At 29.3% G+C, this 12,832-nt stretch overlaps 1 protein-coding gene across 1 annotated transcript; it reads right to left on the bottom strand.

Moving 5' to 3' along the window:
* Positions 1–1,799: 1,799 nt before the first annotated feature.
* On the bottom strand, positions 1,800–10,701 carry LOC136973280 (uncharacterized). Its single transcript, XM_067267997.1, has 4 exons — positions 10,618–10,701; positions 4,787–4,877; positions 4,297–4,472; positions 1,800–1,954 (listed from the first exon to the last, which is right to left on the bottom strand). Exons 1-4 carry the CDS (start codon positions 10,642–10,644, stop codon positions 1,832–1,834), a joined length of 417 nt encoding a protein of 138 aa, XP_067124098.1. The 5' UTR covers positions 10,645–10,701; the 3' UTR covers positions 1,800–1,831.
* Between the last annotated feature and the right edge of the window lie 2,131 nt (positions 10,702–12,832).

The raw sequence follows: 12,832 nt of genomic DNA, 5'->3' as shown, positions 1-12,832 counted from the left end.
ATACAGTGTGGTCGTAATTAAGTAATGTGTTCAAAGCTTTCTGTAGAAAGATTAAACGTATCTCAACCAAATTTGATATAAGATACATATTATTCTGAGTATGCGGTGTCAATTTTCGGAAAAAATTTTACTTTAAATCTGCCTTGTGGGCACTAAGAGAGCATTTTTATCAAGTTCATCGTGGGTTTGGCCGGACCCTTTTTGAGCTGATAGCACACCAACGAGATAGTGTCGCATGTCTCTGCATGTATAAACAAAACAAGACGTTGAAGATCTGCAAGTTTCATATAAAAAATGTATAAATGATATTTAAAACTTAACCTTTTTAAACGATTTTTTAAAAATAGTGTGGCATTCTATTAAAAATTTTAAACGAATTTCTACGAAAATAAAAAATTATTTGAATGTTGTTATTTTAATTATTTTGTATTCAGTAAATAATTTTATATAACAACTAGCAAATATTTATTGTGTCATCGTCACGATGCCGGGCTGCAATTTTTATATTTTTAATTTATTTATTGTAAAATATATGCTCTCCATCTCAAATTAGTAGTGGCTTGCCCCTGTATATCATACTTTTCCTTTAACAGTAGAGTCGTGCCGGTCATCTATCTAACACTTTTCAGGGGGAATTTTTGAATTGAAATAACGTAACTTCCGGTTTTCATTAGAAGTTCATTGGGGCTTCCTGTCCCTAATGTTTTCATATCTGATATCATCTTTCATCTAGCTAACTTTGTTCTCGAGATTATGGAAGGACAGACAAACGAACAACAGTGGGAATTTATAGGTTACAATTTTTTCGAATTGGAGCCCAACAACATTTAAGGTGAGAATCAAACAACAGAAGTTAATGACATATGAATGTATCGTGGAACACCGGTTGAGAACCATTAGAAGAGGCACGCTTTCTTTGATGATCTTTAAGATACAAACTGATAAGCTCATGGTGTTTAAAGTTTCAGAAATATGTTTAAAAAAAATTAAACAACTTACAACTAAACATAATAAATGTTTAACTTAAATGTCTTTGTCCCGCTGTTCCTGTTAAATATTCTTAATTGCATGATATTGTTTGAAGATATATTTTAAACATTTATGTAACTATAATCTATTTAATTTAAAAAATACAAATGTTTAATCAAATAATACTTAGTTACACTTACTTTCTCTTAAAAAAGTACAGTACATGGGATGATGGGGATGCCAGAGAGAAACATTTCATCGTACTTGCTTTAATTGGATTACTTGTTCTAACAATTGATGCTGATGCTTTCCACGATATAATTATAGTTGTTTATTTTATTTTTACATTAGATAGTATACAGCCAATTCTAATTTCATTTCTATATTTTAATTGCAGAAAGTGGCTTGAAATAAAATTTAACTCAATAAAATGCTTTTATTATTAACCAATTACTATTCACTTTCTTTTAGTACGTGGACGCTTATTGGTCAAATTCTAAGGACGTAAAAGTAACAAAGAATGTTATGAAGTGAATTTTTGTTTTTTTTTATATCATGAAAATGTTATAATATAAAAATATAATTGATGTAAAATATGTTTTTAAATTTACTTTTATTATAACAATGAGTTAAAGTGTCAATACTTCATCATAATTCAGTTCAAGTATATTAACTTATGTCACTTTTATACTTACTTAATCAATGAAGATGTGTCTATTATAGACTTAAATTTTTTCTATGTAAATGTTTTAAACGTATAACTTATCAAATTTAATAAAATCGATTTTAAACTATGGCATAAGAAGAAAATATAATTTACAACAGAGAAATATAATTAAAAAGTATGTAATAAAAAAATTTTTCATCCTAGTCGAATTGTTCCTGTTCGAAATCTGCAGATGATTGTCTTGATTTCGTCACCTTCTAACTCTAAAGTTGGGTGATATCTTATATGAAGTGTGTTGACGAATGTTCCCGAAGAACACTATAAACATAAAAAGAAGTATTTAAATTAATCATTATTAGAATTATTATTACGATCAAATAAACTTAGTTTATACATGATTTTCATTGTTCATTATATTTCTATCAAACGATTTTATTTTATTTACTTTTTAACGTTAAGCACTATGGCCTGCAGATGACCGTAAACTTGGTCAGTATTAGTGAGGACGTACATCAATGAAATCACTGGGCGTGACTTTGAGGTGAACCATATCCTGACTCGAGCTTCCCATGTAAATCAACCATACCAGACAGGATAATTTTCGAATTTAGAGGTTAGATTGAAACCTTTACTTTACTATATTCGTCCAAAGAAAGGAAATTGAACATACTTTTTTTAAATCTAAATAAAGTTCTCATGAAAATTTACTTGTTCTACTTCAAGGAAAAAAAGGAATTTGTTTTTTTTTAAGAATACAAATGTCCTTGTTTTAAGTACATGTCCTGTTTTAGATATATAGCTTATATACAAAGATGGTGTGTAAGGCAGACTTAAAAAATTCATCAATATCTAACAATGATTTATGAGATTATATGAGGGAATATTTAACAAATTATTGTATGATATACAAATTAGTTTGTCTGCCCAAAATCCAGTTTTGACGTCATTGTTCGGCACACCTACTGTACCATTATCAACTGTGATATCATCGACTAAAAATCATTGAATGATTCACTTTACAGTCTGAAAACTGTCTCCACTAATGTAATAACTTTTGACAGTACAGTATTCAACTTTTTTGAAGTTATCAATTTTAAACTTTTAAACGAAAGTTAAACAAATGTCCAATAAAAAGCAAAAATATTGAAATATAACTGAACAGAATACAATAGATTAAGTGCATTTTGTTGAAATATGCAAAAATAGCTTCAAGGCATTAAAGCGTCGAAAATTATTTAATTTAAAATGTGAAATCTGTTAATCATAAGATCATAACCACTAAATTAGATTTAATAGCTAAATTACTGATTATATACAGGTTTTTCTTAAATAATATTTCGCTTAAATTCTAGTATAAAAATGCGAATAATTTTGAACTTATTCATTCTGTGTCATACATTAAGTATTTTATAATGTGGGTTCTGTGTGAGGGTCACCCAGCACTGCGGTCGGAATTGTGCCGAAGTCGATCGGAAGATCAAGGATGAGGACCGAAATATCTGATAACCCAAACAACTAGACAATATTTGGTGCTTGTTATAGTGGTTGCTGAATACAATTAAATGCAACAGCCACGATAGAATTTGGCATAGGCTACTGCCCAAGGAGCCTGTTCGAAATCTGCAGATTCGTCCTCATTTGAAGTTCTGGAAATCTCCAGCACTCGTAAAAATCCAGGCATTAACAGCTAAGATTCAATACTGGCTCCAGAGACAAGAAACGGGAGCTAAACCGTCGCCTCGGGAATTTCAAAGAAAAAACTTTTTTCAAATGGCATTAGAAATTTAACACAATATCAAAACTCGTATAATTTGTATTTATTCCTTTTAAGTTAATGTAAACGTTCACAAACAGGAAGAACAATAACTACACAGTACATTCTGTTATGGCATAAGATTGATTACATTGCCTTAGGCAAAAACTCTGAACCTGCAGTGCGGGTTAAGTCAATGAGAACAATGCGTTAAATGTTATCAGGAAGACTAATAGCGTGTCTTTACGTTATTTCCTACATATCCATCTCAATCTCGTAAAAATTGCCATAGCCTTTACTCTAACAAACATTACGATCTTCATAGCAGCAACTTCCAACAATGATAAAGAATTTTATTCCATTTTTAAAATCTTATCTTAAATTTTTCTAATTTTCTTGAAATTTCCATTAGTCATCTTATCTTTCTTATGTTTTAAAATCACCGATTAAAATTCCTATACTTTGAATCCATTTTGAAATTCGTTAAATCCATTTTTATAAGTTCAAACTGTCCAACGTTTTCATGTTAGAACAATTTATAAATAAATTAATTACAGATATTGTAATATATAATTTATAGAAAAGGGTTTCAGGAGAACTTTTTACTGGTATGAGGAATAGGACGCTCATCGTCTCTGAATGCGTATCGTGTTATTCGATCTCACTGCAGATCAGGTTATATTGTCCTTTGTAATAGAGGAAAATGTGGCCATATTATATTGCTTCAATGTACTAGGATATAGGTTAACAAAGCAATCAATTCATCGTCAGTTGTATGAATTTAATGAATGTAAATAATATCAGAAAGAGGAGGTATTGCATGTGACTTAACACAAATCCTTACAAGTCATGTAACTTATAATCATCTTATTAAAAATTTCTTACGATTCATATTTTAAGTTCTCACCTGATGATTTACGCAGGTTTCGCAATCATCTAATGGCACTCGAAGAATATAAAATGTATCTCCAGTTCCTCTCAATCTGCAAGAACTTTTGGGAGGTCCAGCGTAGACAACTCCGTGAAAAGGTTTAGTGAAATTTAAATTTACTGAGATGACATCAGAGTCGCAAGAGAGTGAAACTATCAGAAAATAACGAATAATAGTAAATAAAAATTAAATGATAATTAATTTAGTTTTTCCAACTTCATAGCAGAAAGATAAATTGATAAATAATTAAAGAGGATTTGGGAAAGTGGGAAAGAATAGAAGATTGAACTGTACATAAAGAATTATTATAGGAAGATATGGAAAGAACGAAGACTTTGACCATCTTGTCCTAATAAGATGTTGGAATGATAGAAAGATGACGACGTTAAATTAAAATTTTAAAAATTCTTAATTTACGATTTTCTTAAACGATTAATTTAAATATTTTTTAAAAAATGTCACTTACCTCTCGTTTTATCGGATGCGAATTCACTCTTGTTATCAGAAAAAGATGTAACATTTTGTGAATTGCCTTTTGTTACTAGGAAAATTCCAATCTAAAACATTATAATTTATAAATTTTCTTAGAAATATCAAAAGAAATTCTCTATATATTCATAACATTAATTAAAGTTCATATAATAAATATATTCAAAAATTTCTAACAATTCGATTCCTAAATACACCATCATGGGCAATCGAGGTTCAAATCCCATTCAGAATCTGTTTATTTTGAATTTTAATTACATGTATATCCGAAAGTATAATGAACAATATATTTATTAAAAAGTAATTAAATTGTTTTAATACATGCTTAAACAGAACGTAAAACGAATGAATTTATATTCATACAACAGAACTCAAATTTCGAATAATTATTTATATCAAAAAAATTCAGCAACAAGTTGCGTAACTTTCCCGGCTGTTACGAGATTTTATTTAAAAAATAACTTAGATTTTTAATTATAATAAATAAAATTGTGTGTGGCGCCATCTGTTACAAGATTTTGTTACAAAAATCTTTTTATATTTTTAATTATTATCGAATAGTAAGAAGCGTAAATTTGAGGGTAGTGATGAGTTTCATAAAAAATTGTAAACGCTGATAAAGAATAACATCACTAAGTTCGACCTCTCTCTCGAGATATGACACATGACACACCTCCACCTCCTCACCCCTAGACCACGAAAATTTAATAGTATAAATACCCCTTATACAAGAGCAACATGCCAAATTTCGTTTCTTAATAATTAACTCATTCAGAGATATTAAACTAAACACACACACGGAAGTTTTAGCCTTATACCAAGATTTATTCACATACAGTATTATTGAAATCTGTGAGGACCAAGTTGTAACCTCTTCAAGTAAGTTGTTTTATGATTTTATTTTTGACTTTCCAAATGTATATTGATGGCTAAGAATTGATACCTCTTATCTGTAAACTTGAAAATTTACAAGAGAGAGAAAAACCTGATTTAAAAATTAAATTTTTTCAAAATAGACAAGCATTTTATTTATTTTTCTGCCTTTAAAAGTCTCAATAATGACAAAATATTGTTGGCTGTCTAATTTTTTAACATAATAATATAGTAGTTAGAAGTTCTCGCTGCGATACGAGGTATCACTTCTTAGCCATCGATATTTGTGTTATAAAAATGAAAACAAAGACAGTTTTTAACTCTAACGGCAACTTACCCAAAAGAGGAAAAATTTGAACTGTAATAATAATGATTAAATATGCATTTTATATTTAGAAGGCCGATGCTATTTTCGGCGGCGCACACTTCTATTTCGGCACAACGACGTCACAAGTGTCTCCTATCTCATTTACAAACTCTCGTGGATCTACAATTTCCACTTTCCCTGTTGGCAGTGGCTCTACTCATAATAAATCGTTCAAGCTGTATTTATTGATAAATAAATCGGTTTGCAGTAAGTTGGGTTCTTCGATATTATTTCATAAGATTGCCACAGACCGATTTTTTTCAGAAGTCACGTGATAAATGACTTCTCTCTCTCAATTATATGCCTTTGTGTCCTTATCTTATGTTTAGTACGTAATTTGTCTACAAGAACTTATTTTATTACTAGGACTTATTATACTGGTGACTTGGTTCTGCAATTCAAAAAAAAAAACATATCAGAAAAAACAGTCTTTATTTAAAAAAAATAATAAAACTAATGTTTTCTTGAATTGCAGAACCAAGTCACCAGTATAATAAGTCCTTGTAGACTTCTCTCTCTTGGAAGTCAGATTGAGAACGGTAAGCTGCTTTTTCAATTTTTTACTGTTTACGAGTGTAAAGTAGTCTATAAACGAAACAAAATCCCCAAAATAAACGTTCGAGAGCAAACGAAAGTCGGGTCCCCTCTCTTAAATTTACAACTACTTAATAAGTCCTGATAATGGCATAATTCCAAGATTTACTACAATTTTTGTTGTACAATTATATTTGTAATTTTCTCTTACTCTTTCCACTCTGTGGACACTAAGATCTTTAATAATACCCGTCGCGCGTTCGGCCAGATCCACAATGGGAGAGACCAGATGGTGAAGGACGGAACTCAATACATTCGGAACTCAGCAAATAATTATTAGACTATCAAAACCTTATGTTGCCGAGATAATTTATTGAAAACAAACTAACGTTTTCAGCCTATTCAATAGGCCATCCTCAGGTTAAGCCAGAAGATTGAAATTAAAGTACTTCAGTTTTTAATTTATCAATGCTTCTAATTTTTAAATAGCGTAAATTTTGATATTTTTTTAATTTCATCTGAAGTCTTCACACTTTTAGATTGTTGCTGGTAGTTGGAGCGGTATGAAAATACATAGATTATTTTTCATTTTTTCCTCTTTTGATGATCCCTTTGTTTTTTTTTAACGTAGTCTGTTCTTCAAAATTACTACATAAAAGTCGAAGGTTTTCTCATCCAATGAATTCTTCTCCTCTTTCAAAACGTCATTCGATTCTTTAGATTAACATTTTGTATCAGTGTGAGGACGATTTCGTAAAGTATAGATGTTTTTGCAGAATTCTTTTGATAAAACTCTGTTTTCTTCTCTGTTACTTCGTTTCCATTTCTTTTTGAATATAATCCGAAATATGTTATTTGCTGGGTGAATACAGCAATAGCGAAATAAAATATGATGACAAACAAATAGAAATAATCATCGGAATTAATTTGGATTCCTTAATGTTTTCAATTCTAGATCTTCGACGACAATTAAATTTTTATATATAAACTTTATCTGTTGCGTTCTAATTACTACTGTCATTGTTATTTTTTATTGATTGGAAGTTGCTAAATTTCTAATGTTGACAATAATGAAACATTCTGCGATTTTATTTTACCCTATTTTACTTGTTTTCAGTTTACACTTACCTGAACTAACTATTGTTTTCTAACCATTAAAAGCCTTATTTACAACCAAAGATCAACAATTCGAGTAAGGAGTTAACCCAGTGTTTTTTAATCTTGTTTTAATAGTGGCACTCCAACTTGATAATTCTTTTCTTGCGACATCCCTTCTACTTTATCAATGTAGTCATTGAGCTTTGCGTACTTTTAGTAATCAGATACACATAAGAAGTGTAATCGCGCTGCTCAGCGCTATACTTCGCGGCACTCCCGAACTGTCGTTGTGCCGCGGCACCCCGATTGAAAACCACTGACGAGGGTACGGCATGACACTGGACCACGTATCTAACACATGGGGTCAGCTTCCCATAAGTCTTCCCGGGAGGAATCTCCCCTACGTTGCCTTGCCGTTGCTAACGCTACAATCCTTTCCATAACAGAAGTCAGTCACAATTTTATTATCATTCGAAATGAAAAAAAATGTAGCAACGAGTTGCGTAGATAGATGGCTGTTATGAGATTTTATTTTAAAGATCACTTTTTAATTATTATTCATAATAAATAAATAAAATTATATGTGGCGCCATTTATTATGAGATTTTGTTATAAAAACTTTATATATTTTTAATTATTTTAAAATAGCAAAGGACTTAATTTTAAGCGGGAGATGAGTTTTATAAAGATCTGTAAATGCTAACAAGTAAAATCTTCATTAAGTCCAACCCCACACGAGATATGACACGTGACACCCTCTATCTCCCCTCCCTCTCGACCTATCATTACCAAAATTTAATAGCATCAATGCCCCTTATATACAAGCTACCGTGCCAAATTTCGTTTCTTAATATTCACCCCATCTTGAGATGTTAAACGAAATAGACGTCACACACACACACACACACACACTCATAAACACATATCCACAGAATTTTTTTACAGTTTTTGTTTTTAGTTTTTTGAGTTCGGGGGATCTCAAAACGTGGAGATTTGCAAAAAACTCGGAAAGTCAAACTTGACACGATTTCAATACTTTCCTTTGTTATGTATATATAACAGCCGGGAAAGTAAAATGAGTTTGTATAATCATTCTAATGAATTAAAATTCATTTGGAAATTATTAACAATATAAATAAATAACAGATTAGTCGATTGATGTGCCGCAAATAATATTTATTTATATTTATATAAACGGGACTTCATAGTATCGCATTTTTCAGAATACAATTAAATAACTGAAAGTACTAGGCTGACGTTAAATAACTGAAAATATTAGACTTAGCAATTAGTTAATAATCAACCAAACATGTTCAATTATTTTAATCTGTTACGCTTTATAATACGGATTTATCAAGTTTTACAGTTTTTCTATTTGATTTTTCTTGCTAACTGCCATTGATTACTATTGTTTTAAACCTAAAAGACTTTCTTCGTAACTTTTCATCTCGCTATTATAGTAACTACTATAAAATCTTACTGAAGCAGATATTCAGTTAATTCTAAAGACATTTGAGTGCTTTTGTTATTATTTTAATTATATCATAATTAATTATATTGTTTAAGAATAGCCAAATTAATAGAAATAAAATATATTTAAATAATTGAAATGCGACCTTTGACCTTTCTATATAGGCTACATTTTAATAAAATGTAATAACTTTAAACGATGTATTAACATTGAATTATTATAATAAAACAAATTAATGATACTTATTTTACGAATATTTGTTCATCAACATTAAAGTACAGTTCTTAGAATTAATTAATTTCAAAGGATAAATTGAATATTGCGACAATTAAACAAGAAACAGGATATTTGAGTAGAATGTCAGTTTCCTCTAACGAAGTACAGAATTAGGAGGAACTAAGTCAAAATTAAATATAATTAATTTATGTTTCTATTTTGTAAGTACATAGTCTAACATATATTTAAGAGTCAGAGCCTGAGAGGTGAAAAGAGGCTCGAGATAGTCATAGATATAGGGCTCATCCATTCCCCAAAAGTCAAATGTTATATAAATAAAAACAATAAAAATAATAATAAATTTTTACCAACTTATTAAAAGAAACGTTAATTTATATGTTATTTTACACCAAAAAGCAAATTTTAGGGTTCTCTCCCTCTTTGTCTGGGTCTGCACTAAAGGACCCCTCTGACTTTGCGATGAATTTTGACTGTTAAAAACAATATTCAGAAAAATAATCCTTATTTTTATTTTTAAATCCTTATATTCGATCAGTCTACCCTATATTTCAATAATCGATTTTTTTTAAAACAAGTTTGGTGAGTTTTCTAATCACGTTGATCTTTAGATATAAATAAAATTTTTAAATTATTTTTAATTTCCCGTTTTATAGTTTAAGTTAATAGGAATTCCAGCGTTCTTAGAAGAAGCTTTGGTATAAATTTAACAGTTATTTTATCCAGAAAAGGTGTTACACGAGTGCGACCTTTTCGATGATTTTACTTCACCTTGGCCCAAACCGGTCCACCTGCGCAGTATCTGGCCAGGTAGGTTTCTAGGAAATGTGAAGAGCTCAAAAATTCCTTTGTTTGAATGAAAAATCCAAGATTTTCTAATGAAGACAATTAAAAAATATCTGGATATATAAATCTATATTAAACTTATTTCTAAAGATAAATATACAACTAAACTTTCACCAGTGCAAATTTTCTTCACTATAAATATAAAATCAGTAAGAATTATTAAAAATTTTGATGTTTTAGACGCATTTTCTATGTGACACTTTTTTGACTATCAATTTTCTCATTCAGAAAAACGTTGTAGATAATCATCAATAATCAACTTTTTTTTTTATTTAAAAAAAAAAGAGAAAAGGACCAAGAAAGGTTAATAGCTGTTTATATTATTTAAGCGATGATTAATTATTAAAAAGGCAATTGCTTTATATGATGACACATAATTACTTACCAGTAGAAGAAAGTGAAGCTTCTCCATCTTGCCAGCTGACAGGAAATCTGAGAAAACGCGACATCTGGCGAGGGCTGCACATATTATCACTAGTTGACCCGTATACGAGAGAGTGTTTCCTGATCAGGGTTGAAAGTGCATTTTATAAACACATCACATACAGGTAGCAGACAAGAAGTCAAACCTGTTTTTTTTATTTATTAATTCAGTACAGAAAAAATTTAGTTATGATTGAAAATATTTACTGATTACCGACACTATAAGCAAACAGAATTTTCATAATTTTGATGGAATGGTTACAAAACATTAAAAAATTATATACCTATATTAAATAATACCAGGCCATTTTAGATGCAAAATTTAGATAAATAAAAAGTAGTTATTTAGATATATAATATCAGATATTTTTAGATGAGATTACATAAAAATATTTATTTTATTTAATGATGTTATCAAAAGAAAAAAAATGTAAGATAATATCATTAAAGAATTTCACTTTCTAAAAAATCAATAATGAGTGTAATTTTCGGAGAATTGTAGAATTATTTTTAAATATAGCTATTTTTATTGGATTAATGAATATAATTAACCAAACTAAAAGGTTTCTTTGGCTTTTACTAAAAATAAAATTAAAAAAAAAATTGCATAAAACTCAAGTAAAATGGAGAATAAATTATAATTTACATTCATTTTATTGTAGATAATGTACAGAAACAAATTTAAAATAGTTTTAACTCCATAAAAGTTTTGTGAAGGTTAAAAAAGTAACAATTTTTCTTGTTGAGTAATAAAATTGATTCAAGTTAAATGAGGTGTAAAATTACAATTTGTTAGTTTTTGCCAGAGAGAAATGAGATTTGCTATATTCTCCTGTATGAAGGCCTTCGGTTCTATTATAGTTGGTTAACAGGATCATTTAACCTTGGTCTTAGACACAGAAGTGTCTCTAAATTTATTTTGTATATAAAAGATAGGAAACAAAACTAATAAAATATCTTATGCTAAATGGCTAATTTTATTTGTGTTTTTAATTTTTAATAAAATTAATATTAATATAATTTGATGTATTTTAGGGAAAGATGGCGCCCAACATTTGTGACCAGTCCAGATCTCATTCAGGACCTACATATAGCTACTGTATGTAAGATCTAAGATCTCTACATACCATCATTATGAATAAGTTAGTCAAACCAATATTTCAGTCAAGTAATTAGTCAATGAATCAGTTAAATTCTAATTAAATTCTAATAAAATTTTTAGAATTATAGAAATATTAAAGACTACATAGATAGAAAATGTAGGAAAAAATTAAAAGGTAAAGCTAAAGCCAATCGTGATTCGATTTATATATCAGCAAACAAGAGCTACACATCAGGGTTTCACGCTACGAGGGTCCTCCCACCATTCTTAAAAAACTAATATGCACTGTACAGGCTATATGTGTATGAAATCATTTTATATCCCTAACAGACTGTGAGTGACTAATAATTAAACTATTTTCAGTAATTATGACCTGGATAATTAATTAATTATGCATTCATATAAAGTGAATTCAATTGAAAAAGTGTTACTGTATATTCTAAGAATGAATTATGTTTTACACGCAAAGTACATTTTCATTCTTTAATGCCATTTAGATGGTTACGTATAGAAGAATTTCTCTTTATTTGTGAAATTCTGAGATCGAATTCCAAACGAATTATCGTAGTTTTTATGGGTAGCTTCGAATAAGGACTTTATTCCCTGTTCCTCTGTATATTCCTATATTTCCTGCCCTCTTCCACTTTCACTTGAATTCATTTTGATTCGGATCCATCTCAACTGGAAAATAAATAAATAAATGGTTTGCCCATTAGTAAAACCGACTGCTCTTTTTTATTAAATTGGATTCACATTAACATCGCAGACCGGAACTATCACGATTAAGATCGGTTCGTTTCTTCTTATCTGGCCTGATACTGTTGAAGTGATAGCAATTAACGTCACACGTTACATACTTTGTTTCGTTTTTACGTTTACGCTCGCTTAGTACGATTAATTATATTTTACCTATTTTATTTCAATTACGACTGTCATCTTTTCTCGTAAGTTTTGTACATTTTTATACTTTATTATAAATTATAAAATGTCTTTATAAATGATAATAAATAATATGTAGCATATCACTTGAGAATAAGAATATTAGTTTTATGTTTGATATTGCAGTTGTCAATTC

The sequence above is a fragment of the Centruroides vittatus genome, unplaced genomic scaffold, assembly GCF_030686945.1.
Source record: "Centruroides vittatus isolate TY-2023 unplaced genomic scaffold, ASM3068694v2 contig_3127, whole genome shotgun sequence".
Classification (NCBI taxonomy): Eukaryota; Metazoa; Arthropoda; class Arachnida; order Scorpiones; family Buthidae; genus Centruroides; species Centruroides vittatus.
Note: the sequence above shows the minus strand (reverse complement) of the source record. Positions and strands in the feature narration are given on the sequence as shown.

Bases quoted from the DNA above. Each gene is read 5' to 3' on its own strand.
- LOC136973280 (XM_067267997.1), bottom strand. From the start codon at position 10,644: ATGGAGAAGCTTCACTTTCTTCTACTG. The intron at 4,878-10,617 runs GTAAGTAATTAT...ATAATGTTTTAG, and splicing joins AGCTTCACTTTCTTCTACTG to ATTGGAATTTTCCTAGTAAC. The intron at 4,473-4,786 runs GTAAGTGACATT...ATTTTCTGATAG, and splicing joins CGCATCCGATAAAACGAGAG to TTTCACTCTCTTGCGACTCT.